The sequence below is a fragment of the Leptosomus discolor genome, chromosome 1, assembly GCF_034619465.1.
Source record: "Leptosomus discolor isolate bLepDis1 chromosome 1, bLepDis1.hap2, whole genome shotgun sequence".
Taxonomy (NCBI): Eukaryota; Metazoa; Chordata; class Aves; order Leptosomiformes; family Leptosomidae; genus Leptosomus; species Leptosomus discolor.
Window position 1 is genome coordinate 34010842 of NC_141391.1, and position 27418 is coordinate 34038259.

Here is a 27418-nt window from a genome sequence, read left to right on the forward strand (position 1 = left end):
TGCTTAATTATGGCCGCACACAGGGTTTTTGAGAAAACTTACGGCATTAGCTTTTATAAAACTGTTGGACACAATAACTACAAAGTGTAAAAAAATAAAGGCAGTGTGACTGTTAAAAATATGCATCTTATTTCAAGATCATCAGTGAGTTTTTATTGCCATCCAGGCCCTACAACCATTGACACGTTCACTGGGAAAAAATGCTGGGTGCTGCCAAGGTATATTGTTTATTGGCATAAAGAGCAAGCTCTCAAATGAGTAGTTCCATCAGGTATGCATTCAGCATAAACCAAACCTCACTCGCACTGAAATGTAACAAATGTAAAAGCAAAAAGAAAAAGAAGCTGTGAAAGAGAAGCAAGCACAGCACTCCCAATAACACAGGGATGGGAGAAGATTTCTAGGGCAAAGCAGTAAAATACCGATCGCAGAGTCCACCACTGGTTCTTGAATTGTTTTGTTGTTTAGGGGTTTTTTTTGATGCTGTCAAAGGTTGGCTGGCACCCGCTCCCAACAGGTGCGGGAACGCCGCGGCCCTTGCCAGTCCAGCGCTGCTGACTCACTGTGGCAGGTGCTGCCCATCAATTCCCCCCCCAAGAAAACGGAAGGTGACCCCTTCCAGCCTGCCACCCACAGCCGAGAAACAGAGAGAAACCTTCAGTGCCCGGCAGACACTCAGCCAACAAGCTGCATCCAAAGGTCATTCTCCTGGGTCACCTTGTTGAAAACTCAACGACTGTATCTCTACATCCTTTTCTTCTGCTTAAACACACATGATAAGAAAAGGTGCCTCTGGATGCATAACCAGGACTGCAGACATTTCACAAGCCCCACAGTAAAGAAGTACTTCAGCAACTGACTTGCAAAAAGGGTAGCCAGTTGTTACCCCAGAACAATAAAACATTCAGTTCTGCCACCTTTGTAAAACCAAAGTTCTCTTAGAGGCAACTATGCTCTTGTAACAGAAGCGATCTTTTTTTAATTAGTTTTCTAATTAATTGGTTTCCAAGGCTTTCCTCATTTCCTGCAAGGATAAAAGGGCCATATCCTCTATCATACCAGGATTTTGCTCAGAGTAAGAACTTCCATTTACTTCATTCACTACACTCATGAGAAGCTGTTCCTGAGAAAGGATTAAAGCTTCACGGTTTGACTCACCAGGGCAGATCTACTGAGGTCTTTCGCTGGGAGTCTGGAAGCTCAAAACAAAACAGAAACCATCCCAACATCCTTCCCAGCAAGAAGTCTTTTGATCTTCCTCTCGTGAAGCAGTTCAGAAGCTCCACAATGAGGCAGAGAAGACCTCGCTTTAATCCACTCCAAAACCCATGTACATTTGGCTACCTCTCCCTCTCCCAAGGGTTTCTATACTGCCTCCAGCTTCTCTCACAGATCATCAGATAAGCCAGGCTTGTCTGTGCCCTGATGAGAAAACAGACAGTTCTTCCATGTAATGGTTTTGTAACAGCTTCTGCAGATACGCTTTTCCTCTAGAAGAGATCCAGGTGGTCCTTAGGGACTCCCAAGTTTGTCATAGCTGCTTCCCCTTGCAAGGGAATGGAACAGATTTTGATCTTAGCCTAAACAGTCACAAATGGAGGTTTAGTGGTGTGATAAGAGTCATTATCCAGCTGGCCTCCACCTTCTTTCCCTTTAGGTGGGCATAGCAAAAGACATCAAACAACTCTGAACCCTGGAACTAATAATTTATTACAACACATAGTATACCTATAAATAGTGAAAATTCAGAACTGCCAGGTGAAACATTTAAGAGCTTTACACACAAACCTCTCCCTAACTACCTACAGCCTTAGACGCCAAGTCTCTGCTTTGTAGACCAGCAGTTCTCAGTGCTTTCCTCAATTGAACACGTTCTCCAAAAGCCTGTCTAGGCTTCTAAGAAGTCTCTCTTTCTATCTCCTTCCATCATTTCTATGGCTTCCCTGTTCTCCCGCAAATTCCCCAAAATTAAATGTACCAACTCCCCCCCTCCCTTCCCCTCTCCTTGCCAGACAGCAAGAGGCAGAAAATGGTAAACAAGCTGTCTTCTACCCTGTTTCCCACACTCCCATTCATCTGAAGAAAAAATAGACAACATTTGTACAGGTAACTATGAATAAATCAATTAAAATACTTCTACCATCTGTCATAGTGTTTCTCGTTTCCTAAAGCAACGCATGATCTGAAAACCTGGTGTGAGTTATAGTTGGCTCTTCTTGGAAGTCCAGAAACTACTTGTGAGAACAGAGTAGAGATTATGCAGAAGAGGTATTAAGGTGGATGTTGTGTTTCCAAAGCAGCAAGTCCTGTACCTTCATTTTCACAGCAATCAAAATCTCCTAAGAAATCACTGCTTTTTTAGCAGCCTATATTTTAGCAGGATGTGTATATCGGCCTCATCCTTGAATTCAGATTTCTGTTTAAGAGAAAATAAAGTTACCCAGGCCCTTTGTTTTATTCTCCAACTTCTGCTCTGTTCATTATAAGAGACTGCTTTGAACACCACCAGATTTTCAAGAGCATTCAGCATCAACAACTCCCATTTAGACATGCAAATAAGTAACTTTGGATTTGCTGGATGCTGAGTGCTTTTGAAGAGCTGCCCCATCCACTACTTCTGTACCACTTCACATACCACTCACTGGATTTAAAGATGACATTGATAGACAGACAGTGCCCTACTCAGGAGTAACTTCGATTTTTAGGTATATAGGGAGAATGATTCTGTCATGTTACAGAAATGCATTTTGTAATGATACACTCTTCCTCACATCTCTGAACTTAAGTGTTTCAATCACACACTTCGTACAGATGTCAACACTGAAAATAAAATGAGCTTCCCAAGTACCCTTATTTTTCAAAACCACGAACAATTCACCCTAGGCTGTAACAAGTGACCACGAAACAGAGACTGCTCTTCTCTCAGTGCACATGGATACATGTGTTTTAATTTTGCTCTTTTGATACTTTCTTAATACTAAAACACTTGGGAGAGGCCATTATTGAACAGCTGAAGGGAATATGCCATGATTAAAACTGCACAGCTTTTGCTTCCAGGCCTTTCATTAGGAAGGTAAGAATTCATATTCTTCTGAAAACTAAAGAGAAGGCATGGACATTCCCAGTTGTTGTCATGGATACAGCTGCTGAGAAAAATGTCACTGTACCCCTGCAGATAAATGCATGTGCCAACTGCTTGGAATGCGTGGTAGCGAAACCACCGCAGATCTTAAACATTCTCACGTGGCCATCAGGTTCCTCTTGAAATGGGAGCTAAATTTAAAAAAAAAAAAAAAGTTATTTTTAAACATAAAAGTTATGGCATGAAGGAAGAAAAGTCTAGGCAGTTTTAAAAAAAAAAAATGTTGGCACTTCCATAGTTCATGATGTCATGGAGGAAAAAATATTATGGAACAATAGTATGAGTAAAGGATCAAGTGTCAGCCCAACTTCGAGTTATCTGGATTTTGTCAGTGTGTGTTATAACAGTATTGTTAACTACAATAACTGTGTCTCTTAGGTCAATGGACAATTAAAGAAAAAGAACAAAACCAAACAAATTAAAAAAAAAGAAAAGGACAAACGTACATTGGAAAATTTTGAACCAGGGAAGCTCTGATCCTGATTAGACCATCTCATAGCGTCAGCTTTTTTATTTGGACTAGGGCACTTTGAATCTCTTTCCACTTCAGCTTTACATTAACTATTTACTAGGAACACAGACCACAAAAAAAATAAGATGCTGAAAACATGACACAGTTCTTCCTCGTACCCTTTTCCATATCCACTGATCTTGGTCCTTGAATGAAGCAAGGCAATGACCAGGATGCTTCTAGAGTTTTGCTGCACACTGGTATTTCACTGCACCGTGCAGGTGGGAAAGAGCAAATACTGTCCCTAGAGAGCGGGAAAGGTTTTGGATTCTCCTCTCCTCAAACTCATTCCCACAACCCCCTCTCCCTCTTCACGTAATCCTTCAGATATTATGCTCCTAAGTAAGCGCAAACGCAGGCTGCTCCTAGGGCAATCGTTACCTTGAGTGGGCGAGCAAAGCACCAAGGGCTGGTTAGGATGTGGAAAGGTGAGTTTGGTGGCAAGGCACACAAACAAGAAAAGAGGAGGTGTAAAAAGAGACCTTCAGCAGCATAGAAGAATCATCCCAAACTGTGGAGCTAATTCACCACTGTGCAAAGACCAAAGAAATAAGGAAGCAGAACTGAGCACCCTGTTATAAATCTCTCCTCGTAAGTATTTTGGGACAGGCCTAAACAATACAATGCTGTGTTTTGCAAAGATATGTGAGCTATCGCTAAACGAAGCACGTTGGAACTGGAAGCAAGATAACCGCTTTAGTATGATGTAACACCCCAGCTAATTAGTTCCGTTAGGAACAAAGCCTGAGAGGGCTGCACTGGATCCAGAAGGCAAGCAAGTTCATTTAGGGCTAACTAGGGCACCTCAGTACGGCACTACTGTCCTCCAGATAGACACCTCCTCAATGTATCAGTTGAAGTTGTAAAGAAAGCATGACACAATAAAAATAATAATAATCATAATTATCATCATCACCACGGGCAGGGGCAGAGTTTCACTGGAAATGTAGTTGAGAAGTACACGCTGTAAAAAAGAAAGGTGAGAACATTCAATTACACCCCAAACATCCGTTGTTTTACCAAAGCTGGAAGAGAGCTCCTCATCTGAGGAGCAGGCAGGGCGTGGATTCTGCCTTAGCGCAGATTCCTACACAGGTCACGATGTTTATCCCAGCCAAGAAAATAACTGTTGATCGGCATTTTGCCAAATCTGATCGTCACTATGGCCCAGCACCCTACACTGGTGTTCACTGCAACACAAAAGCTTTGAAGCTATCCAAGCTATCCAGTTGTTTCAGAAAAGAAAAGCCACAAGAACAGAAAACAACTTTAAACAGCTCATGGCAGCCATCCCCCCTTCTCACCACTGTAACCAACAGACCTCACAGGCATTTGACATAATGTCTAAGTGGTACACAATTCAACTAAAGAAAAAATTAAAAGGCATTTTAAACAAGTGTTCAATAGATTCAGTGGCACCTCTCTCAGCTTCAGAGTTGTAATTCCCTCCTCAGGAATTAAAATGTTTTCTGAAGAATCCTCAAGCTCATTTCAGAAGGCAAACAAAAAGAAGAAAAAGGAAAAATAAAAATAAAAAAAATCTGGCCTTTCTAGTTGACAGACTTCAAAATGTAAGTTCATGTCACAAGTACAGATAATTATGGCATGACACTTTAGAACACACATGCCTTGCAAAATCAAAATTTCTTAATAGTTACAGAAGAGCTTCCAGGACTTGCATCCACATCCCAGTCCTTTGATCCCACTAGCCTACTACATCTTTCACGTTTGTGTAGGAGATGATTAGGGAAATAAATGTTTTTAAATTAAAATAAGTTCTTATCCTCAGAAGACATACAAGGCTTAGAACATCATCTCACTCCTGAAAGATGTAAAGGGTTAGCTGGATTTTTAAGACGACAGGCAGTCATGGTTTACTATTTGGACTCCAACGGCAGCAACTAAAAATATACTCTTAACTGAAACGACATCATGAATTCATGGGTAGGGACCCACCTGAGAAGAAACAAGGAAAACAAAAATGGAGTGCCTCCTACACATTGCAGAAAAATACTGAAAAATTTCATAGGCTGAACACTGCCCTGCAGGCAACATCCCCCCTTTTAAGACTCACCCACAGAATTAAGCATGTCCCATAACCATCACTAGTTTCCAGGAGAAAAGCTGTTACAAAGCCATTACAACACCTGATAGGATGCTAGAGATGGAACACCCACAGGTCACCTTCCCAACCAAGCCGCCCCACAATATTGCTAGGCACACACATGCAGCAAGCAGCACAATCTACAGGCACTTATATCCTGTTTCTTGTTTGCTATAAACTTCCTCAGTGTGATCTGCCTACTATGAACACAGACGGTTAAGTGCATACTAAGCACCCTGCACAAAGCACTAAAATCACCCACACCCTCACTCCTACTCCAGAGATACCCCTTATTTCTCTCTGTCTGGTTCTTTGTCCAGAGCAGGAGCTTACACATGAGTGGATCAAGTACTACGTCCTTCCTTGCTGATGCTCTGGACACCCTCTCCTCCACTGAGCCTTCATTTAAGCCTTTGTTGGCTGTGACAACACATGAAGACACCCTAGAAGCTACAACAGTCCTATTCATTGGCGACCTTATACCCATGTCCAAGCAAAACAAAAGACTTAGAGGTCACTAAAAGAGACAGTCAAGCGTTTACTGGGATGTGTAGTTCCAGGTCTCCAAGATATTGCCCAAAAACCTGCTCCCAAGTGATTTTGCTGTTTGTAAACAATTCTCTACCTCTGTTTTGATCCAGCTTCAAGAGGAAGCTGTCCTACACACTACATTACACTTAAACTGCACTGATGAAACATGCTGGCTGCCCTCTCCATCCTTCACTCTCTTGCCCAGAAGCTCTTAGGAATGCTAAGCACATCCATCCCCATTGTCCTACTCCCAGGATGCTGACATTTCAAATCGTACTCTCCCCTGTGCAACTTGTGAAAATAAAAAAGAAGATAAAAACCTCCCACCAATGCTCAGGCAGCTGCTTGCCTGTATGCAATGAACCCGGCACAGGTTGCCAAGAGACTGCAATGATGAGCAGCATTTATTCCTGAATACTCTCAAATGGGCTTTCACTATATACTAACTCTAAACAATAAAACATCAAGACTACATTCTTGTTTCAGTTTAGAATCAGTTTTTACAGCTGATATATAAAAGGAGATGGATGCAATAGACATGCTATGATGTTCTTAACTGGAACTATATAAACAGTGCTTCTATAATAGGTGCTACTCTGTCAGAGAGCTGCCTGAACTTCAGGCTACATGCCTGGCACTGCTTTTCCTGAATTTTAAATGTGAACGAAACATCTGTAAAGATGAGAATAACCAAGCCATACACAATGGTTAAGGAAAAAAACAAAAAAAAAAGAATAAAAATAATCAAAAAATCTGAGAATAAGCAATTTTCAGATAGCGTGTATAGAAATTACCCCCACAAGCTCCATTCCCTAGGGTAAAAAATAAGTGCAGATTAAGTCAAATTTAGAAGGCTCTAAAGAACAGAAAAACTCAGCCTATTATACCACTTAACAAGATACTGCTAGTAATTTTCAACCTTTCCATCTAAAAATAAGGTAATTTTGCAATTAAAACAAAAGCCACCATTAAACCTTAGGTGTCAGAACATTTTTCCTTATTTATACCTATCAAGATGAATAATAACTTTATACACTGTATAGCTACCTAGAGAACAAAAGTTCTATTACATGTGTTTCTAATACAGCCTTGCACATATTCTTAGGCTTTAACCACTGCTCAAATTTTTCAAGCAAAATTCAGCACTACTTTTTTTTCTGTGGATACTGCATATTACACAGACGTGCTTTTCCATACAAAATCCTGCACACAAGAACCAGAGGTTTAGTACTGCTTCACATCTTGGGGGAGGAAGAGTCAGAATTGGTATTTCTACATCACCATATGCTGTGGTAAAACTGATTAGTGGTATTAGCAACAGTGGATCAAAGTTTAAGTGAAGGTCAAGTAAAACGGAAGATTAAGTTTGGGCTCAAACAGGAGACATACCGTCTTTCAACTAAACTGCACAGCTTGACAAGTTTTATAGTCACTTCCACAACAAACTCTTTACCAGAGGGAAAGCACTAAAAGTATATCCAGGGCACAAATAGCCAAGAATTCTACATTTTATCAAGTCCCTGTGCCAAGCATTTCCTTGTTGCATTTAGAGGGGTCTTTTTCTGTACCATACTCATGACCTCTGAGTCATCTGTCGACACCTGCAAGAGATGCAGAATCACCTCCACTGGATAGACCCAGTGAAGTGGGAAGAAAGGTGAAGACGGTGCAGCACTATGCAGACACACTCAACTGCATCTTGGTCAAACCCTAGGTCATCAAAAGTGCTGCAGAATGACACCAGAAACAAAAGAAAATGTGGAAATAAATTAAGTTACTGCAATTCCCTTTTGTAGGAAATTTTAGTCTAGCTTAGTTCCTAGTTCCCCAAGTGCCTCTTAAAATTCTAGCTTTTAAATTTTAACTAAAGCAGCATTCCGTCTTATGCCAAATAAATCATGGCTATAGTAGGGAGACTATTCAAAAACAGCAATCAGTCCAGGGAGGTTTAAATTAGAGAGAGAAGAAAGACTTTAGACCTTGATAAGGCATGACATGATTCCATGCCATTGATCTGCAATCACATACACTTTATCTGTAAGGCAAACAAAAAGTTATTTAGAAAACTCCTAATTAGGTATAATAAGTGTACACTGGCACGTTACTGAATCTATAAATAGACAGTCACCACACCATTTCACTCCCGCTCCGTGTTACATGGTATGGGAGAGAGGGAGAAGAAAGGGGCTTTTTTTTTTTTTTTAAGGCCTTTCTTACAGTTGTAGCATTAAAAACAAGGGGGTTTTTGTTTGTTTCTCAGGGTATTTAACCAGGCCTTTAAATACTGACAACTCTTCCACAGCAGACACAGGTCATCCTCAACACTTGTGTAAAAGGAAGAGAGAGAATAGTTAATCTGAAATGAATCAGGTACCCTATTCTAGCGATCTGTAAGGCATTCAGAGACACACGGCTCTGGGCAACGTAACGTAGCTTTGAAAATATCCCTCCTCTGAGCATGGGGGTGGGACCAGATGACCTCCCAAAGTGTCTTCCAGCCCAAATTACTATTATGATTCTGTAACAACCCCCATGATTTTTTTTTCTAGAAAAAGTCCCTCTTTATAACCTCTCACACCTACGCACTGTAATTTAAACTGTGGATTAGCTATAAATAACCCTGGTGTATATTACAAAGAAAAGGTACAATCATCCTTAGCATAAAATTCAGCAGAAGCTCATTTGCTTCTTGCCCTGGCTGTGACTTTTTTTTACTCAAATAGAAAAATATAAGATTACTCAGTCATTTCCAACTCCTCACTGTGAGACAGCCTCCCAGGGACACAGGTTTACCACGGGCTCAAAGGGTAGTTTGAAATAGGAGCCCTTTGTAAAACTGTTGGCAGCAGATCCCTGGCTGACGAAATGTGGGGAAGGAGTAGAACCTATGATGTTGTTAACTCCTTTTATCTCCTCCTCAATGGTGCACATAGTGACCCAGTGAAAAACAAAACCAAAAAAAAAAAAAAAAATTTATTTATTTACTTATTTTTACCCATAACAGTGTAAGCAAAAAAAGCCTCAGTATTGATTTGCATGCACACACACATGTGCACAGAATTACTGCTCTCTTTATGGAAGAAGTAAGACCATTTGAAGCATACGTATAATCAGAACTATGGAAAAATGCAAAGCTTAATGAAACTGGAATAAAGATTATGTATTCTTTAAGAAGAAAAAAAAAAAAAAAAGCTATTCACTGCAGTTGCATTTACCTGGCAACACCAGGTAACATGAGATAATACACAAAAGCTCTGATGGGTTTTTAAGCATACAGCTCAACATTGCCAGCACATTTAATAGCTTGCTTTTGACAAGAGCTCGTCAGAAGTTCCGTACTTATTAGGATCTTCTTTTCCTTTGAAATGCTAAAGAAGCAGCAGAACAGAGTTCTATGATGCAGCATCCGGGCATGGATAGAGATCTGACAACCCTCTGAAGCCCAAAGTATTTTTTTAAACGTATTTTATAAAATCACCAAGAAAGGCAAGGAAAAAAAGCTTGTCATCTAGTAGACAGGATACAAGCACAGACCCTAACTTGTGTAAGGGTCTTGTGTTGCCTTTGAATTTTTGAAAGCTTATTTGCCAGTGGATCGGGGAAGGTTGGAGACCACCAGCCTAAGCAGTAAACTGTCTCAGGTATAAATTTTATCCTGCCTGCACATAGTTTTGAGGCACGTTGGCCAAAATGTTCTCTCTACAAAATGATAACCGGTGGACTCAGTACAGGTAAAAGCACCTTCTTTGCTTCCTAAAGTTTGCCTGCTTCCAGAAGCAGGCAAGAAGCAGCACATAAACCTGTGTATTAGCCCAGCCTTCATTCACAACCAAAAAAACCCCACGATGCACTCAACTGAGCAACATGCTACATTAAGAAGTTTTCTTAAATTCTGTTTTCCCCCTACAAAAGCATTACAATGCAGACTTCCAGGTTATATGCAAAGTTTGCTTAAACAAGTTAACTCACTCAGGGGCAAGAAAGCAAGTTTAACAACATCAGACAGATGGCTCTGAAGGTTATTCCTGTTTATTTTGTCTGTAATGAGAAGCTGTGTAAACGATAAAAATATTTTTTATTTCCTTAAAAGCTTGGGTTTAATCAGAAACATCGGCTCTTCATTGCATATCCAAGTAACTCACTTATACTAGCTCCTCATCGCAGACCTGTGTTCTCTCAACATTCTTCCCAGGCAAAATCCACGTTATAAATATATCAAGTTAATATACAATAGAAAGAATCACTGTTTACACCACGAACACCACCATATTCTTTCAGTGATGGGATCCTTGACTCACAAACCCCCCTTTTACCCTTTGCGCTATCTCTTTTTTCACTTTAACAGACCTCTGAGGCTAAGGCAAATCAATGTTTGTCTATGGAGTAACTTATGTGAAGCTCCCCAAGATATCAGGCAAAAAATGACAATAATAGCTGAAGAATCAGCAAAAAGCGTACATTAGTTTCCAAGTCAATAGCTCCTCTGTGAACCATCTGCTCCCAAGACTGATCACTACCACTGAAAGAGGAGGCAGTGCAGAGCGAAACTATCCAGAGGAGCAACCTCATATATCTGTACCCTCTCTCAGGCTCCATGCCCAACAAAATTTTGGTCTTGGGCAGCTCCTCTCTTTATGGGTATTATTGGAAGAAACCTTGCAGCGGCACAGACTGAAAGAAAACAGGATGTCACCCTTTCTCAGCTCAAATTCATGAAGAAATTGTGACAGCAGCAGGCTGGGAAGGAGGGAGAGAACAAGAAGCAAGATGTCTCTATGGGAGCATTAAAACAAACACAGAAGTATGTGCCCGTCCTCACTATCAACAGAGTGCGCGCACAGGGAGGGAAGAAGTTTCTGCCCGACAGGCAGCCAGGACCGCTGGTTAGCCACACTGATCCTTTCCAACATCCTTAGCTGAACCAGAGCAAGCCAGCCTTCCCACCAAGAGCTGGGAAGACGCTGACCTCCCTCTTGCTCCGGAGCACCTAACCGGCATTAAGGACTACCAGCTGTCAAACTGAAGCCAGTCAAATTCAGTTGCTAAATTTAAGCAACCACACAACAGGACATAACTGACCAGAGCAGCATGACAGCCCTTTAGATCCACTTAAATCTCTGCAGGCATGAAAAACCTCGGCAGATCTTCCCAGCACGAAACTATGCCAGAAGTGCAAAACGACACCAAGGGCATGGCCAGCTCTCCTCAGCGAGCACATCTAGAAAGACCCTGGCATGGGCTGGACACGCATCCTTCCAGCGGCTGCCCACACAGGGGCTCGTGTTGCTTCCCACCCAGCAAATACATAGGGAGTCTCACCACCCACAAGCTACTACCCGGCTTCAAAACCCTATTAAGGTTGCTAAGTGACAACACAGTAGCGCGATCTCACACCATTTGCAAACCCCAAACGTTTAAAGGCGAGGAAATTAATGGTTCAGATCATCACAAATATCACCCTGGCCATCTAATAAACAAATAAATTCTCATCAAGCATAAAACCTTGCCAAATTCATTACAATAACGTTAACTCTCCCAGGAGTATAGCTCAGGTTTTTGTTATTGTGCTTTCAGTATCTAAGCGGTAAAATATTCCTAAACAGGAACATCAGTCAAACGAAAAACTTAACTGGAAAAAAAATTATTTGCTCTTTCTTCATAATTGTGCAATATATCAGGATAATTCCTACACGGTAGAAGTTTTATAAGTCAACTACATTCTGACTTCGAGTATGAAATTTTTATGGCCCACATCCAACGAGCACTTAAGCGCTGGCTTAATTTTAAGAAGTAATTAATCATATAAAAGTGTACAGGACAACTGAAGTGTTTCAGTATGTGCTTAAATGTTTTACCAGAATAAATCTCTTATTTAATTTTAAATAGCATCTAATGCTGTGGTCTTATTTTTAGCATATCAACGAAATAGTATTTATTTGGGGTCAGCATTAAGCTCGCTTGCTGTGATAAATGCAGTATTTACAGTAAGAAAGAATGAGCTTTCCTTTTATTATGATGTGAAAGATGTAAGTTATGGATGCCCCCAAGCTAGGCTTTTTTTGCCATTGCTAGCAAATTGAGAGTTGTGGCTTGAATTTAGTATAATAGAGCTGTGGTTACCACACTGCTATTCAGCAGCCTGTTCTAAGGTTTTTAAAATATTTTGGAGAATGCAACTTACTTGTTAGAGGCACGAAGGGAAAGGATAAAACAGTAATGTAAAAAGGCCCCCTCCCTGGAAGTGTTCAAGGCCAGGCTGGATGGCACTTTGAGCAACCTGGTCTAGTGGAAGGTGTCCCTGACCATGGCAGGGGGGTTGGAACTGGGTGATCTCTAAGGTCCCTTCCAACTCAAACCATTCTGTGATTCTGTGATTCTATGATTAGGCAGCACGTACTAAGGTGAAAGAAAGAGTTCTCTCTCTTCATAAAAGACAAAGTCCAGCTACCAAAGTATCAAACTGAAAAAAAAATGAACAAAGCTAGCCATGCTGTCAATAACTTTATAACATCACATCTACCGATGTTACAACTAACTATAAAGAATCTCAAAAACTTAATGACCAACCAGAATAAAATATTGTGGTTCCTCTGCAAGTGAGCTACTGAACTACCTTCAGAAGACAACCGAACTATGCCTTAATTATCCCTATCAGAGGAAAACATCCAGAAGCTCAGCATGACTACAGAAGCACTACTTTATACCCAAAACTCCGTATTCTGAGTTGCGATAAATCCACACACAAACGCACATTATCTTCTTGCTGCACTTAGATTTTGAGGTCTCCAGATTACGTCAGTTGTTCTACAGATCCCTTACCAGAAGCATGGTTGGTCAGAGTTCAAAGAAAATGAGAGTAACATTGGTTTTTTAAAAAAAATATTAACCTTTCAGAGCATTCCAGAGCAAGAACACTGGTCTAAGCTACCTTTTATCATCTTCAGCTAGTCAACAGGATTCGATACTTCCCTTCAGATAAACGCTTCGTGACAGCCAGACAAGTCTATTCTTTTGATCGTTACTTCAATTACAAAATCATTGTAATTCTATGTATTCTGCTACAGATACCCAAACTAACTTGGCTAGTCCAGCTAGTCATACAGTAGTTGCACAGCAGTCATACAGCAGTCTTGCGTCTTGGATTCTGATGTAACTGCTGGAAACAATTCAAAATATCCGCAAATTATCTATATAGCCTTACATGGATAAAGACCCAGCTATAGCATAGTCCTTTCTTGGGCTCTGGCACGGCTGTTATGTGTCTTTGGGACTGTGTGTATGAAGTTCACAAGATAAGGCATCTCAGAAAGGGATTCCCAGTTGTCATTCATTCTTGAATTAGCTTCTTCCTGTGCTTCTTAAAAAACAGAAATTCTCTCTAAAATACACAATAAGCTCAATGTGTTTCACCTGATCTTTTTGGCAGAAAAGCATTCCCCCAGCTCCTTGGAACAAAACACAAAACAATCAAAATCTCTTATATTAAAGATGAGAGTGTGATTATCTTGTCTTTTTTCACATTCACAGCTCACCAGCCGGCTGGGGGGGGGGGGGGGGGGGGGGGGAGGTACAATTCATGTTATCTTTCAATACAAAACAGCATTAATCCTTTAAAGATTCTAGAAAGAAAAAAAAAAAAAATTAAAAATACCAAAAGCCACATTTTCTTTGAAGACCTCCTTGCAAATATCTACTGAAAAATGTTACAAGCTCCTCTGTTCTGGTACTTAGCTAGCAATTTAAGCTTTGCCAATACATGCATCACTAAAATGCCTTAGCAGGCTTCGTTTCAGTTTTATACAAACACGTGTCAGAATTTGGAGTGGTAATGCCCACTGAGCCTTAAATAGCGTAACTCTTTCCAGTCTAACCCCGCTCGCTTCTACATGGCGTGTTCAGGCATTTTTAACCTCCCCAAACTATCATGTCTTGGGCTGAAATTTTCCATTAATGGACCCTTTTTTGAAAGCTCATGTAGAGATACAGCAAGCATGAGAAGCAACAAATACTGTACGCCATTTCACGCTAAAAACTGGCTTGCTTCGTCCAGGCATACTCTAGAACTGAAAGTATATATATGTATATGAAACCTTAACTACATTGCTCTGTGCATAAGCATGTGTATCTGAATGTATCAGGAACATGCACTGATGAATTCATTCTGACAATTTCACCTAAAAAAATAGATTCAAGTCCCCAGGATGTGGGGAGGGACTCAAATTTGCAAACAAAATTGATTTTACAACAGTTGTGAAAAAAAAAAAAAGTTGGTGAAACATTTTAATAAGAATGGCTATGCAGTACAACTAACTTAATTGCTGAGCGAAAATGATGAAAAACACAAATAATGAAGACAGATATCCTGCAGCACCCTTCAGTCTCTTCTGTGGACACTGCCAGGTGCCAAGAACTTGAGGACAATTGCTGTGCAACTGGTCGTTTTAGTTCTGTCCCGTGCTATGTAAACACAATAAAGTTTAGTGACACTATACATGTTACTGCAGTTGCAGAATAAATTGCAAACTACAACACATTTTGAAGCCGTGCAGATTCAGACAACCCTAATGTACATAAAGGATGCCCATTAGGCCTAACTTTGCTATCGTGGCATTTTCCTGAGAACTTCTGGCACATAAAAATCACATTTCCTTAACCAGAAAGGAATCAACCACTACTTAGCTGAGTACATCAGGAACTATCAAAGCTAGAAAAAGCAGATTACATTGCAGAGAATGATGTTCATGAAGTCTAATGCCAATATGAACCACAGCACTTTACATTTAGGTGAATTACAAGCTACGGTAACCAGAGAGAAATGTATACCAGAAACAAACAGGAAGTGACTACTGGGACTTGGCACCGTCAAATGTCACCATATGGAAAAGGTTAGAAACTTTTTGAAGGCTCGGTTCCTAAATGGCTGGTGTTATCCACTAAGGCCAATAAAAACACAGTGGGGAATTTAATTAATTTATTTTTATTACTCCATAATGACTTAGGATCTCTAAAAAAATATATTAAGATCTCAGATAATTCTAGTAACAACTCTTGTCGTTTAACTAAACAACCCTGTATCATCTTCACTAATTATAACACACTCGTGTTTCTGAACATCCCCCATGTTACAGCAATTTCCTTATTAACAAAAACCACTGGGGGTGAAGGAGAGGAAGAAAGCATTTTCCCAGATACAAGTGTATTTATCTCACTCAATACACCGTATTTTCTTGCATTTCCTGATTTATACTTTCTGCTCCAGAATGTCTGCTTCATCCAAAAATAAACACAGGCCAGATACTCAATCACAGATTTGAGAGCAAAACACGTATCCAGCAGAGCTTTCCCATTAACTGCACATGGTCCCATTAAAGTAGGAAGCCAGGTCAGTGATGAAAGTGTTGTTCTTCATATTCACTTTTTAGCAGAGAATACTCAAGACAAGAGTAGAAACCAAAGCTGTGCTCATCTGACGACTCTACTTCCAAGTATCCAGGGACTATTTCATTTATTAATCTTGTGCTCATCCCCAAGATGAGCAGAATTTGAAGAGAAAAAGTGTCAGCTCCAATTTGAACCCTCCCTTCTCAACAGGTTCCAGTTATAAAGAACTGAAGCAAGACCATCTTTTTCAGGAATGTAATTGGCACTGGAGTGATTAACTTCAAAGAAACTAGAAGCCAGCTGATTACAGACAGAGTTTTCAGGCTGTAGCCCCAAGAACTGAAGTAATCTGTTTCATTTAAGGAAGGCCCTGACATTGCCTGCCTTAACCAGCACCTTTAAAAGTTAAGAAGCCAGGTTTAACGAAGATGCACTGAGAACTCTCCACAACTTCAACCCCCAGTATAACAGTTAGTACATCATCATAGATACTGCTTCAAAACTGTCTAACTAGTTTTCCACAGTCCTCATAAAACCAAAATGTATATTCCAAAAATGTTTTTTACCAAGATGCTTTTTTACATATTATTCAGGTCTCCCAGAGTGGAGGGCAACGGTAGGTAGACATGACGAAGTCAAGAATTGTTTCAATGCCTCTGTTGAGGATTTTGGCTCAACTTCAGAGGGTACCTGCCACCTGTTTATTCCCTTGCATTTCCTCCAGGGAACACATACCAGCTCCACAGATGCAACAGCTTCCAGGATGGGGTTTAAAGATGCTGGCTTTAATCTCACAAAAGTGCTTATTACTTTTGGTCCTGACTCCCCTAAGGACATGTACTGCTACAGCGCTGCTGTATGGAGCTTGAGCAAACAGCTCCTAGGTACGAAAAAGGTGTTGGCCCAAAGAATAGCTTAGTCCTTTGCACCACAACTTGGTTCTCTCCTCCTCAGGTCTGCAGACACCAAAACATGTTGATCTTCAAGTTTTCTGTTTTGGGAAATTAATAATGGCTGTATTTTGACACAGACATACCTTTAAAGTACCCTAAAAATGTGAGGAACACGTATGTATAAACTAAAAATACACCTGTAATACAAGTTACATAAATGTCCGGCCCTATCACTTATCCGTTTCTCGTAGCAATTTACTGCAAAAGTAGTTCCACTGAAATCAAGCGAGTAGTTTGCAGAGGAAGTTGTTACTCGACACAGGCAAGCTATGGTAAAACTGGACAACAGACTTCTGAGTAGAGCTGTGAGCATATGATTAGCGTATCACAAACAAGCAATGAACTTCAGTGTAATGACATCTGCCAATAACAGCATTCTTTCTTTTCATTTTCCCATTCTGTTTTTCACCCCCTGCCCTCAGCCAAATAATTAATTGTCTTTATTTAGGAAGAAGAGGGCAAAGCTTAAAAACTCCCTGTGAGCACCACAGGTGTTAGAAACCTTTAGGCTTATGTTTGTGCTAGCAAAAGGGGGTTGCTTTTATACATACATTTGCTAAATCTTATTACGCACACATTAAAAAAAAACCACTCCTGAATGATTCTATCTGCAAAGTATCACCATATGGTAGCTTTCACAAATGATCAACTGTACCAAAACATCTAAAAATAGCATCTTCCTTAACTAAAATAAAAACAATTACCAGCAGAGACTTTCGGGTGTAGTTCTGAGCTAAGGAATCAATACCACGTTGCTGAAAAGCTTGAAGTAAGTATATAAGCAACCTCCAGAGAAAAATAGCACAGGATTAAATGGCCCACAAGCATCAATGATAAATGTAATATACATGTTTTGGGTTCTTTCAAAAGTGTATTCTTAGCTGTAAGACAAACCCAATCCATTTAATTAAAACCTTAGCCTACAAACACATTCACTGAGTAAGCGAAGCTTAACAAATCTAATTTGAATGAAAGGGACTAGCTGGGTAAAAGAGCAGCTCCCTGATGTTCTTTGCTCTAGTGGTTTCATGTAACCACTGATCACCAACTACTACAACAGCAAACGTACAACACCCTTAGACTAAATGGGAGTTGCCTGTCTAAATATAGCTACTTTTAAATAATGCATCGTGAGTTATAAAATAAAGTGCTACTGAATTATTTAATGTGGGTCTCATCTTTAACAAAGATATATCTGTTTTAATTAAATGGAAAGAAAGATGTTTATACTCTGGGTTACTGTAAATTGCAACCAGTAAAACAACATGTTACAAGTCCAATTATGTCAGCAGTTTTTCCTATATATATCTGATTTTCAGAAACAGAACTGAGACACAAACCACGATAAGCAAAAGCATCACTTGTAAAGCTGTCTCAGAACTTCAGGCGATCCCAGCTTTTCATTCATTCACAGCCCTCAGAACCAGAATATCCCACCAACCTCTAACAGTTGGTGAGAACGGGCAGGGATCTCATGCTCACAAACCTGTTTCAATAACGTTCATAATCCGCGTGTTTTCCTTACGCAAATATCAACCTCTATGACAGCAAACCCTAGAATACACTTAACACCCCTACAGCTAACAAAGCATCATATCCTGTCACTTTTAAAACATTTTGAAGCCCACCACACAGAAGCGGTGTTAAAGGTAAAAGTTTGTGTAGGACTCTGTTTTCGGAGCAATACAATGTTGTGTATTATTCACTATAGTAACCCTTCAGCCAGGCCTAACACCTGCAAATGCAAAATTAACATTTAGCAATAAAACGGGACAACAGGTTGTGTTTAGGAGGTTTCTGGAGAAAATTGCTTTCCACCTCGCCTAACGGGATAGCACTACTGTTTAACACAAGCAATGCCTTCTGTTTAAAGGTGGCTGCCTTTCAGAGGCACTGTGTGAAGCGGAAACTCAAGGGAAGAACAGCACCAACCCGACAAGACTCCACAAACAGCTCCTTACTAACTTTAATGGGTGCTCTGTAAAGGAAACAACACCACATGACCTATTGTGTAGAAATCTAAACGTAAGTGTGATCTGTCTGAGCCTGCACGGAGTTACTTTTGCCTGTCAAATCCAACGCTTACAGTAAAAAACCCTGATCTTGATGTTATCACACTCATAAGCTCTCCCCAACAGGGTTTTGGGCAGACCCCATCACTGAATGCAGACCACGCTTTGTAGAAAGTCATTGGATCCTTCCACACAGAAAGTGAGTCAGGTCTCATTACTTCTATACTTTTAAAGGCACGCTTGTTTAAGTGCATTTTACAGGAAAAAAATGCGATGTAAATTCACCATCCATCAAAAAGTTAATCCGCCAGAGTGACTTCGGCAGCCCGAGCCAGCCAAAAAACTGCATTCACCTGAAATTCTGACAGCTGCTGTATGCACCCAGCCCCACCAGCCAGGGCGTACAGAACTCCTTCTGTCCCGCGAGGTGCCTTTCGAACTGGAAACCGCGTTTCACTCCTTCGCGGCACTCCCGTTCCCAAACGGGAGCCCGATGTGCCACCACGGGCTGCCCTGCCCGCCGCACGGCGGCGGTCCCCCGGGACCGGGGGTGAAAGAAGACAGGAGGGGGGTGGGGGGGGTGGGGGGGTGGTGAGGCAGGGCTCGCTGAAACAGCCCGCCCGCGCTGTGGAGAGGCAGGGCGGGATCCCCGCGGCAGCGGTGCCCGCCGCCGAGGAAGAGGAGCCGCAGGGAGGCAGCCCGCCCGCCGCTTCCCCCACACCCAGGACGCCAGGCAGGGCAGGGCAGGGCAGGGCGGCTGCCGGGGCAGACGGCTTCCCCTCCAGCCCCGCGGAGCCTCGCCGCTCCGGGGGGCTCTTCCTGCCAGCCGGGGACAGATGTGGACGCAACAGCTGGACGCGGAGGAGGGGAGCGGGAAGGAAGGAAGAGGCACGGCTGCCTCACCACCACCACCACCAGCCCCCCCCCCCCCCCCCCCTCCCGCCCCGCTGCCGCTCCCGGGGATGCGGGCGGGATGCAGCGGCCACCCCCAGCTCCGGGCTGGTCCCGCTTTAAAGATGGGGATGGAGAAATCTGCCCCAGAGGCAGCGGGGCTCACCGGCTCCTGCGCCCCTTACCTTGCTGCGGATCTGGCCCGAGGTGGACACTTTCCGGATGAGTTTCTGGGGGCCCTCGTGCTCCCCTTCGCTGTCCGACGACTCGTCCGCCGGCCCTGCCGCCGCCGCCGGGGGTTGGGGCTGGGGCTGCTGCGCGATCCCGGCGCCGCTCATCCCCGACTCGGCCCCGGCCATCTTCCCGGACTCCTGCCGAGAGAGAGCACACGAGCCCGGCTCAGCCAGGGCAGCCGCTGCCGCTCCCCTCCCCGGGGAGGAGGACGAGGAGGCGGCGCGGGAGGGTGGGGAAAGAGGCGGCGCGGGGGGGAGGGGACGGAGGCGGTGGGGACGGAGCGGGGCGCTGGCGGAGCGGAGCGGACCGCCCGGCCGCCATCTTCCGCCGCCCCCCTCTGACGGGGAAAGGCCACGCGTCCGCCCGGCCCGGCCGCGGCGGGCGCCGCTCCCCGCTCGCAGGGGACCGGGGCGCCGCCACCCGCCGGCGGGCGGAGCCGGGGCGGACGGGCCCGGCCCACTGCGCCCCTGCCGCCAGGGAGCCGCCGGCTGCAGGGGGCGCCGAGCGGCGGCGGGTGCCGAGCGGCGGCGGGTGCCGGTGCCGCCCCGCCGGCCGGGCCGGCTCGGGGCGAGGGGCGGGAGGGGCTGCGCCGCAGGTGAGCGCCGAGGCGGCGGGCTGAGGCCGAGGGGCGACAGAGGTGAAGGCGAGCGGGGAGGGCCCCCGGTGCCCCCCGCACCTGCCCGGGGTCCTTGTGTGAGCGGAGTCCCGCGGGGTTCGGGAGGCGGAACGAGGCGCGGGCAGAGCGCGGCCCCGCGGTGCCCGGGCACCCCCGCCACCCGCCGCCGGCTGGTTCGTAGCACCGGGTGACCGGCAACCTGGAAAGCCGAGTCCTAAACGTTTCACGGCAGCACAGCGAAACCGCCGGGCTCTGAAGACTCGGCCTTCCCACGGCTGAGGACTGACTGCGTTGCTCTCCCTTGGGACCGGGAGACGTCGCTTGGGATGGCTTTTTGGGGGCTGGATGGACGGCATCTAGTGCAACGGGTGCCTTATCGATGCCTCCGGCCAGTCAGTCCCCTGGTATCCTTCAGCGTCAAAGCGTTGGGCAGTTTTGGCAAGCACGTACTTGCTTTCCAGTTGTTTTCTCCTATTAGTTTAATTTTCTTACTACTCTTTTTGGTTTTGCCTTTGTAAAAGAGGAGCCTTTACTTTGGGGGAAAGAAAGGGTCAGTTTTCCCTTTTAATCTCAGATCTGGCAGCTCACACGATCTCGAAATGTCACCACATGTTCTGCATTGTGGGACTTCGAAATTATTGTGGCTTGTATGTAGTCAGTGTTCAAAATAAGCACTTAAATCACAGCAATACTAAATAAAACACACAACTCCTAGCTGCATGGACCAGATTAAACATAAGAAAGCAATCAATACTTGTGGCTTCTATATTCCCACAATTCTATTTATACTTCTAGAAAGGGAACTGACATCTCTTAATATGCTAATACAACGCCGCAGTACCTAAATACAAAGCCGTTAATGAGAAACAAAAAGAAACCCATGGTGTATAAGCTATCCTACACTGCAGACACCTTGCCGCGATCTTCATTTCATATAACCCAGAGTATCCCATTTCTTTTATTGCGACTTTTATCCACAGTAGGGGAAATTGTTTCCATAAAGCTTTGCAGGGCTTGTGGCTTAGTTCTGTGTTACTGCACCAGTTACTTCAAATGCGATTCCACTACCCTCCTCCACGTAGGATCACTTCTATGAAGTTGTATTTTAAAAATTGTCAAAAGTGACATTAAAAAAAAAAAGTCACAATTTCTCTTAAGCTATATTTTAAATGAATTTTGATCATATTACCTACATTCCCTATTAGAATAATAATAGGGCCTAAATCCTACCATTAATACCACATCTCAAAATAGATGTTCTCATACAGTCCCTTTTCTTTACAGGCTAATTGTGAAACTAAGAGACGATTCTGGCTTGTCCTCACTCCTTACCTAAAAGGCAGTTCTCCTTTTTCAAAAACATGGGATCAAACTTAGGCAAGCACAAGTATGTACTGCTTTCAGTGAATTAATTTAGACCGCGGCTAGGAAGAAAGACAGGTTAAGAGCAATGTTTATGGACACTTGTTCTTTCCACCCTCCTTTCTCTGCCTTCATTTCAGGAGTAGCAAATTACACCAGAACACATCTCACTGCAATTCCTTCAGTCTTTTGAAGGTAAATGACATTGCAAGTGGACAAGATAGAGTTCGCTAATTAATGCTAACATGTAATTGCGACTGTGATTTGAGGAACGCTGAGTGCTAACAGAACACCAGCATGACTGATGAACTCCATTTAATTCAACTGAATTAAAGAGTGATAGCGAACAGCACTAGTTATTGTTAGATTTGTTCCCACACTAAAAAAGCATTCAAAATACCGGTGCATGTGACTGCTGTGTATTTGTATCACAGGACTAGGATCCTGTGCAAAGTTACGTGCAAAATTGTTTACAAATAGACATTTCACCCAAGGAGAATAGGTTTCCAAGGTATTTTCCGATTCAACTGAAAAGGAGAGACAAGACAGTGAGGGGGAAAGGCACACAAGACAGCGTATACTCAAGTGGGTAATTTTGGATCACGGCATTTGAACTCAGGGAGATCATGAAGTTGACTCTATTGATGACCCCAAATTTGCACCTTTGGGTGTTTGGGGTTTTTTTAATAAAACATCACCTCCTTGTTACTTACATATTTAGACCTCGATCCTAAAAACAGCAGGTTGGTTGAAGTGTATTTCCAAAAACAGCCTTCCACCGAAGAATTGGAATAATAAACACACAGCACCAGTATCTTCCAGAGCAAGAGACTAATCTGGTTTGATTTTAAACTGCTTTCACAACTGGTTACACTACAAGCTAATTTAAAAGCATGTCTTGAATTTTAGAAAACATTGGACCATTTAGCAATGGATGTAAATACATTGTTTCATCATTATTAGATGGAGAAATAGAAACAAGTTAATAATTTAGCTTTTAAATGTGACAGCTCCCGTGAAATCCAGTGGCTATTACAATGCCAGAAGAGGAACTGGAGATCTCCTCAGGTATCTGTATAACCAGCTTAGATTTCCCTCACTAGATTTCATCTCGAATACATAAAAGCTGGTAAAAGACTATCTGTAGGTGAAATGGGCAATGAATACAATTCTTCAGCTTCTGTTCACTTTCAGCTTCTGCACCCTTTCTGCACCATGCAGAGGGCATCATGCGTCCTCGCGTGGGCTACCCCATTGTGATCTTCATCCCTCCAAAAATTGGGTTACAAGGAGAGAATGCACCAGCCTTTCACCTCCATGCAAGTCTCTTTCATCATATCGTGATAAACTTCAGAGTGCTATGAAAAAAAAAAAGTACTAGGAATGTTCTCTCAGGTCACTTATTGTGAAGGTTTTAGTAATAATAACCTAAATCTGCAAATGATAGGAAATGTCCCGCAAGTACAGTGCAATGAGAATATGGTTTCTGCTAAGTACACAGTGGAATCTGTGAAATTACAGACTCTAAAATCCACAGTCACCTAATGTTTACAGAGTTCTTCAAAATGGAGAAAGCAAGCGTTGAGCGTTGTTGAAAGTACCCAAGTTACTCATTCACGTTAGCATAGAAAGTTTTTTCTACAAACGTATACATTGTCCATGCACACAGACAGCTTTAAGATCTCACAGTTTCCACTCGTTCTTCTTTTCAGAGGCATTAACAGATCATTAGGATCCAGTTCCAGCCTTTACCCAGGTAAAGCTGCCTAAGATAGCCATGAAACTTCGCCTCAATAAGGACTGAGACTCAAGACTCAATTTGACTTCTATCCCTTCATCTCACAGCTGAAATTCTCCCAGGTGATTGATGTCAGACTCAATATGAGAAATACTGAATAGCACATTTAGCTCAGTGGATACACCTGTGAATGCTGTGGTACAAATGGCACCCTTAAACTTCTGTGAGTCAGGCTCTGGAAGAATATGGAGCTATATGCCGCCATTAAGTACACAGAGAATATTCGCATGCGCTATGACTTTCATTTAACATATTCAATTTCACGCTTCTTAGGAATTGCCTTAAATCTCCTAACTGAAGCGAGGGAAGACTGGTGAAAACCATAAAGTTTGGCATTTAAAGGGAGATGCTCAACTGATACAAAACAGTCTTTGCTGACATCATTTGTGCAACGGCAATTGGTATCAGCTGATGATCTGCCCTTTATATTCAAAGAATCCCAAAGTGCTGGCTACGTATATGCAGCAAGAGAGAGCAGTGTAAGAACATTTTACCTCGACCACATCCAGTCCCAATAATAGAATATATGTCACTAAAACGCATATGCAATGTAGGAAAAAATCCAAATACACATTCACTCTAGCTGCGCTGCAGATTATAGTTTATAAAGCAGATTAGCGCATTATTTGATTCCAGGAACATAAAATTATTCCAGCTCTAATACTGATTCCCTTCATAACAAGCATATTTACCTCTTTTTCTCTAGGTCACTCTCGCATCTATAAACTGAAGAGTATTGCTTTTTTTTCCTCCACGTCAAAAAGTTGTTCTGAGGGGATCTGGATGAATAGAGTTATATATGTCAGGTTAACAATGCATTATTCATCACATTTAAAAGATTTTATTGAGTCTTTCCTAATTTTGGTGGTTAGTGATAACTATAGTTTTTAACTGCACTCCCCACACTGAGCAAATTAACTTCAGATCTGCCTGTCTGAACTCCCTCTGCAGATCGAGTTAGGGATGTTAATTCTTTCTTGGCTTCTTTACTTACCAAAGGGGAAGCCAAAATACAACAAAATCTACGCATGCCACTGTTAAAGAGACTACATCGCTTGTGGCTTTTTCAGGAGTAGCCAAGGCAATCCTGTAACCTGTAGGTTACAAAAACATGTTGTACGCTTCAGAGTGAAAAGGTGTAAACCAGTGGAGGTCATCAAAATAAAGAGTTGCTTTACAAATGTGTTAGGGCACGTCTATGCATTTCAAAGGAAAGGTAAAGTCAAGACTCAGATCTCATATAAAACATGAAAGTCAGGTCTAGAACTCTGTAAGACATATGTGTATTTTGAGTACAAAGCCAACAAATCTCTCTTGGAAGAATGCAGGATGAACCTTACGTTTTCTGTTACTTTCATTTATCTCCATCATGGAGGGTCTAATGCAACTCTTAACTGGAGTCAGGAAGAGGTTTCCCATTCAAAAGTGAGCTGTGAATTAAGGAAAGGATTTTATAGAAATTTGAAATTGCACACAAACAAGTCCAACCCTGACAGGCAAAAGGGAAGTTCTGGCTCCATTTAATGTCCATCACTTGTTTCTCACAACAGTTATAGGAACAGCACTTCCCAACGACTTCTGACAATTCGCATAGGTAATTAACTTGCACAGATTAAAAACCTGAAATAAATAGTTTCCCCTATCCTACTGCTCTTTTTCTGCATTTTGAGAGAGAGGGAGAGGTCTGGGCAATTTTTTTTTCCCCTTCATCATGCAGTTCTTCACTTAAATCTCCCTTTGCCCCCATTATCATAAAAAGCCTGCTCTGAGCAAAGAGCGATGTGGCTTTTGCCACAAAGACTACGTATTTTACCAGCAGGTTACCAGGTAAAGGATTGAGTGCTTTAGCTGAAATTAGTCTTGTAAAGGAAATCAGTGCAGTGGTTAACCTTAAAACTGCATTCATGGATGTACTCTTTAACAAATGCGGCCATGAAATGATAAACATGACCCAAATCCTGGCACTTACTGGGGGAGGGGGAGATGGAGGAAAAAAAAAGATGTGCTCCTTGTTTATCTGAGCTCTGCGCACAGAAGGAAATGGGTTTGGATGCTTCAGCCAGGACTCTGTGTTTCCAAGCGGAGGGGCTGCGATCCATCTGCCTCCCGAGTTTCAGCTGAGTTTTGGATGACGGCAGCCAATTTAAATGTCACTGTTTAATAGGATAACGCATTCACGGGAATCAGCTTCACCACCTTCCTCCCACGATGTCTTCGTCTCTCCAGGCAAATATCTCGGGTTTCCCTTGCCTGATCCTTTTGGTGTCAACTCCATGTTACAGGAACACACATACAGCTGTTTTCCTTATCACAGCTGCATCTCCAGCAGCAGCTTTGGGGCTTGAGGACTGCAGAGGGCAGTGAAGGGGGATGTTCAACTTCACAACAAAAATGAGGCTGGTAAAAATGTACCTGGGAGGGCTACACATCCCAACAGGGAAGGGGGTGAACTTAGTTCACCGTGGGTATCTCCTGGGCTGGGCTGCTGCTTTCCTGGGAGCAAGCACGCTAGCCAGGCAAAGTGTGGCTCTCCCCCTGCTGCTCTTCAAAACTGGGTTTATGAGTAAAACCAGGGGTCTTGGACCAACACAACGAGTTAGCAAAACACGGCACAGCAATCTAAAGGGGAGCTTGGCAGTGGCATGGGTCCATGCTTCACGTCACCTCACCAAGTTCAGGGCTAGAGACAGCCTAGCCTTGACCTCCCAGATAGCCTGAAATCTCCCAAGCAGCTACCCAAAGTCTATTTTTAGCCCTCCCTGCCTGATGTGTGTGTGTGTGTGTGTGTATGTTTGCACAATGGAGAAAAGCCCAAGAGCGGGACCAGACGGCCCTGAAAAGGGAAATCTGATTTTATCGCCTGCTGAGGATGCCGGTGACATGATTTCCTTCAGTTGGAAGGAGGGTCTCCGAGTTGCTTAAACAAACTGTAAAGTCACCGCACCGCAGCTCTGGGCACCCCCCTCCCTCCGCAGCAGCCGCAAGGCACCCACTTTCCCCGCAGCCCGCAAAGCAGGGTGCCAGCGGGGTACCCCAGCCCCGGCCCGCTTTGCTGCCGCGACGGCAGCGATTCCCAGCCTGGCTACAGAAGAAAAACGGGGAAAAAAAAAAAATACAGTGTCTCTTTCTGGAAACTGCCTCCCAACGCTGGACACGTTGCTTTTGCTAAGAGGCGTCTAATGGTATCACCATCCAACACACACCCCCACCCCACCCCCCCGGCAAAGTTGGAGGCAAGGCTCTCGGTGCTAATCCCAGGCTTTCCACCCGGGCAGTGAAACTCAGAAAGGGCAATGAACTCCTCGTCCCCCGAGGGACGAGCCCGCCAGCAAATGGCTGGACACGGCGGGGGCGAAAGGCTCCCAGCCCCCAACCCCCCCTGCAAGCCCCCCCCCTCCCCCCCCCCGACGAGAGCCGGCGGCCGGGCTCTGGCGCGGAGCGGGGTCGGGAAGAGGGAAGGCGGGGGGGGGGGGGCACCGATAAGCATGTTCAGCCCGACCCCCTGGCTGAACAATACAGGCAGGAAAAAGGGTGGGAAATGCCTGTACAGCTGCAAGGCACGCGTGTACCTACCAGTTCCTCCCAGGCAGGGCTGCGGGCGCTATAGGAAGGGTACCCATGCTCCTCCATCACCCCGCAGCAGGTCCCCTACCTCCGTGGGGAGAGCGCCGACGGGCAGCGGAGCAGGTTCCGCCGGGCTGCGCCTCCCTCCTGCCGCTGCCGCTCCTCCGCCTGGCAGCGCTTCCCCAGCGCCGTTCTTCCTCCCCCCCCCCCCCAACCCCGGCCCCGCTCCTCCCTTTTTCTGCCCACCCCGCCACCTCCCCCCCCCCCCCCCCCCCACGGCCCCGTCCAGGCCCCCACCTCCCTCCCCGCCCGGCTCTTC

General features: G+C 43.7%; 1 protein-coding gene across 2 annotated transcripts in view; it reads right to left on the reverse strand.

Annotated features, from left to right (window-relative positions):
• Positions 1 to 27165, reverse strand: part of DGKH (diacylglycerol kinase eta) — a 161503-nt gene extending 134338 nt beyond the window's left edge. For both annotated transcript variants that reach the window (XM_086481975.1, XM_086481976.1), the window contains exons 1-2: positions 27109 to 27165; positions 19711 to 19896 (exon numbers count right to left, since the gene is read on the reverse strand). In XM_086481975.1, the coding sequence (XP_086338101.1) occupies positions 19711 to 19896; positions 27109 to 27165 (243 nt within the window). The remainder of the gene's footprint in view (positions 1 to 19710; positions 19897 to 27108) is intronic.
• Between the last annotated feature and the right edge of the window lie 253 nt (positions 27166 to 27418).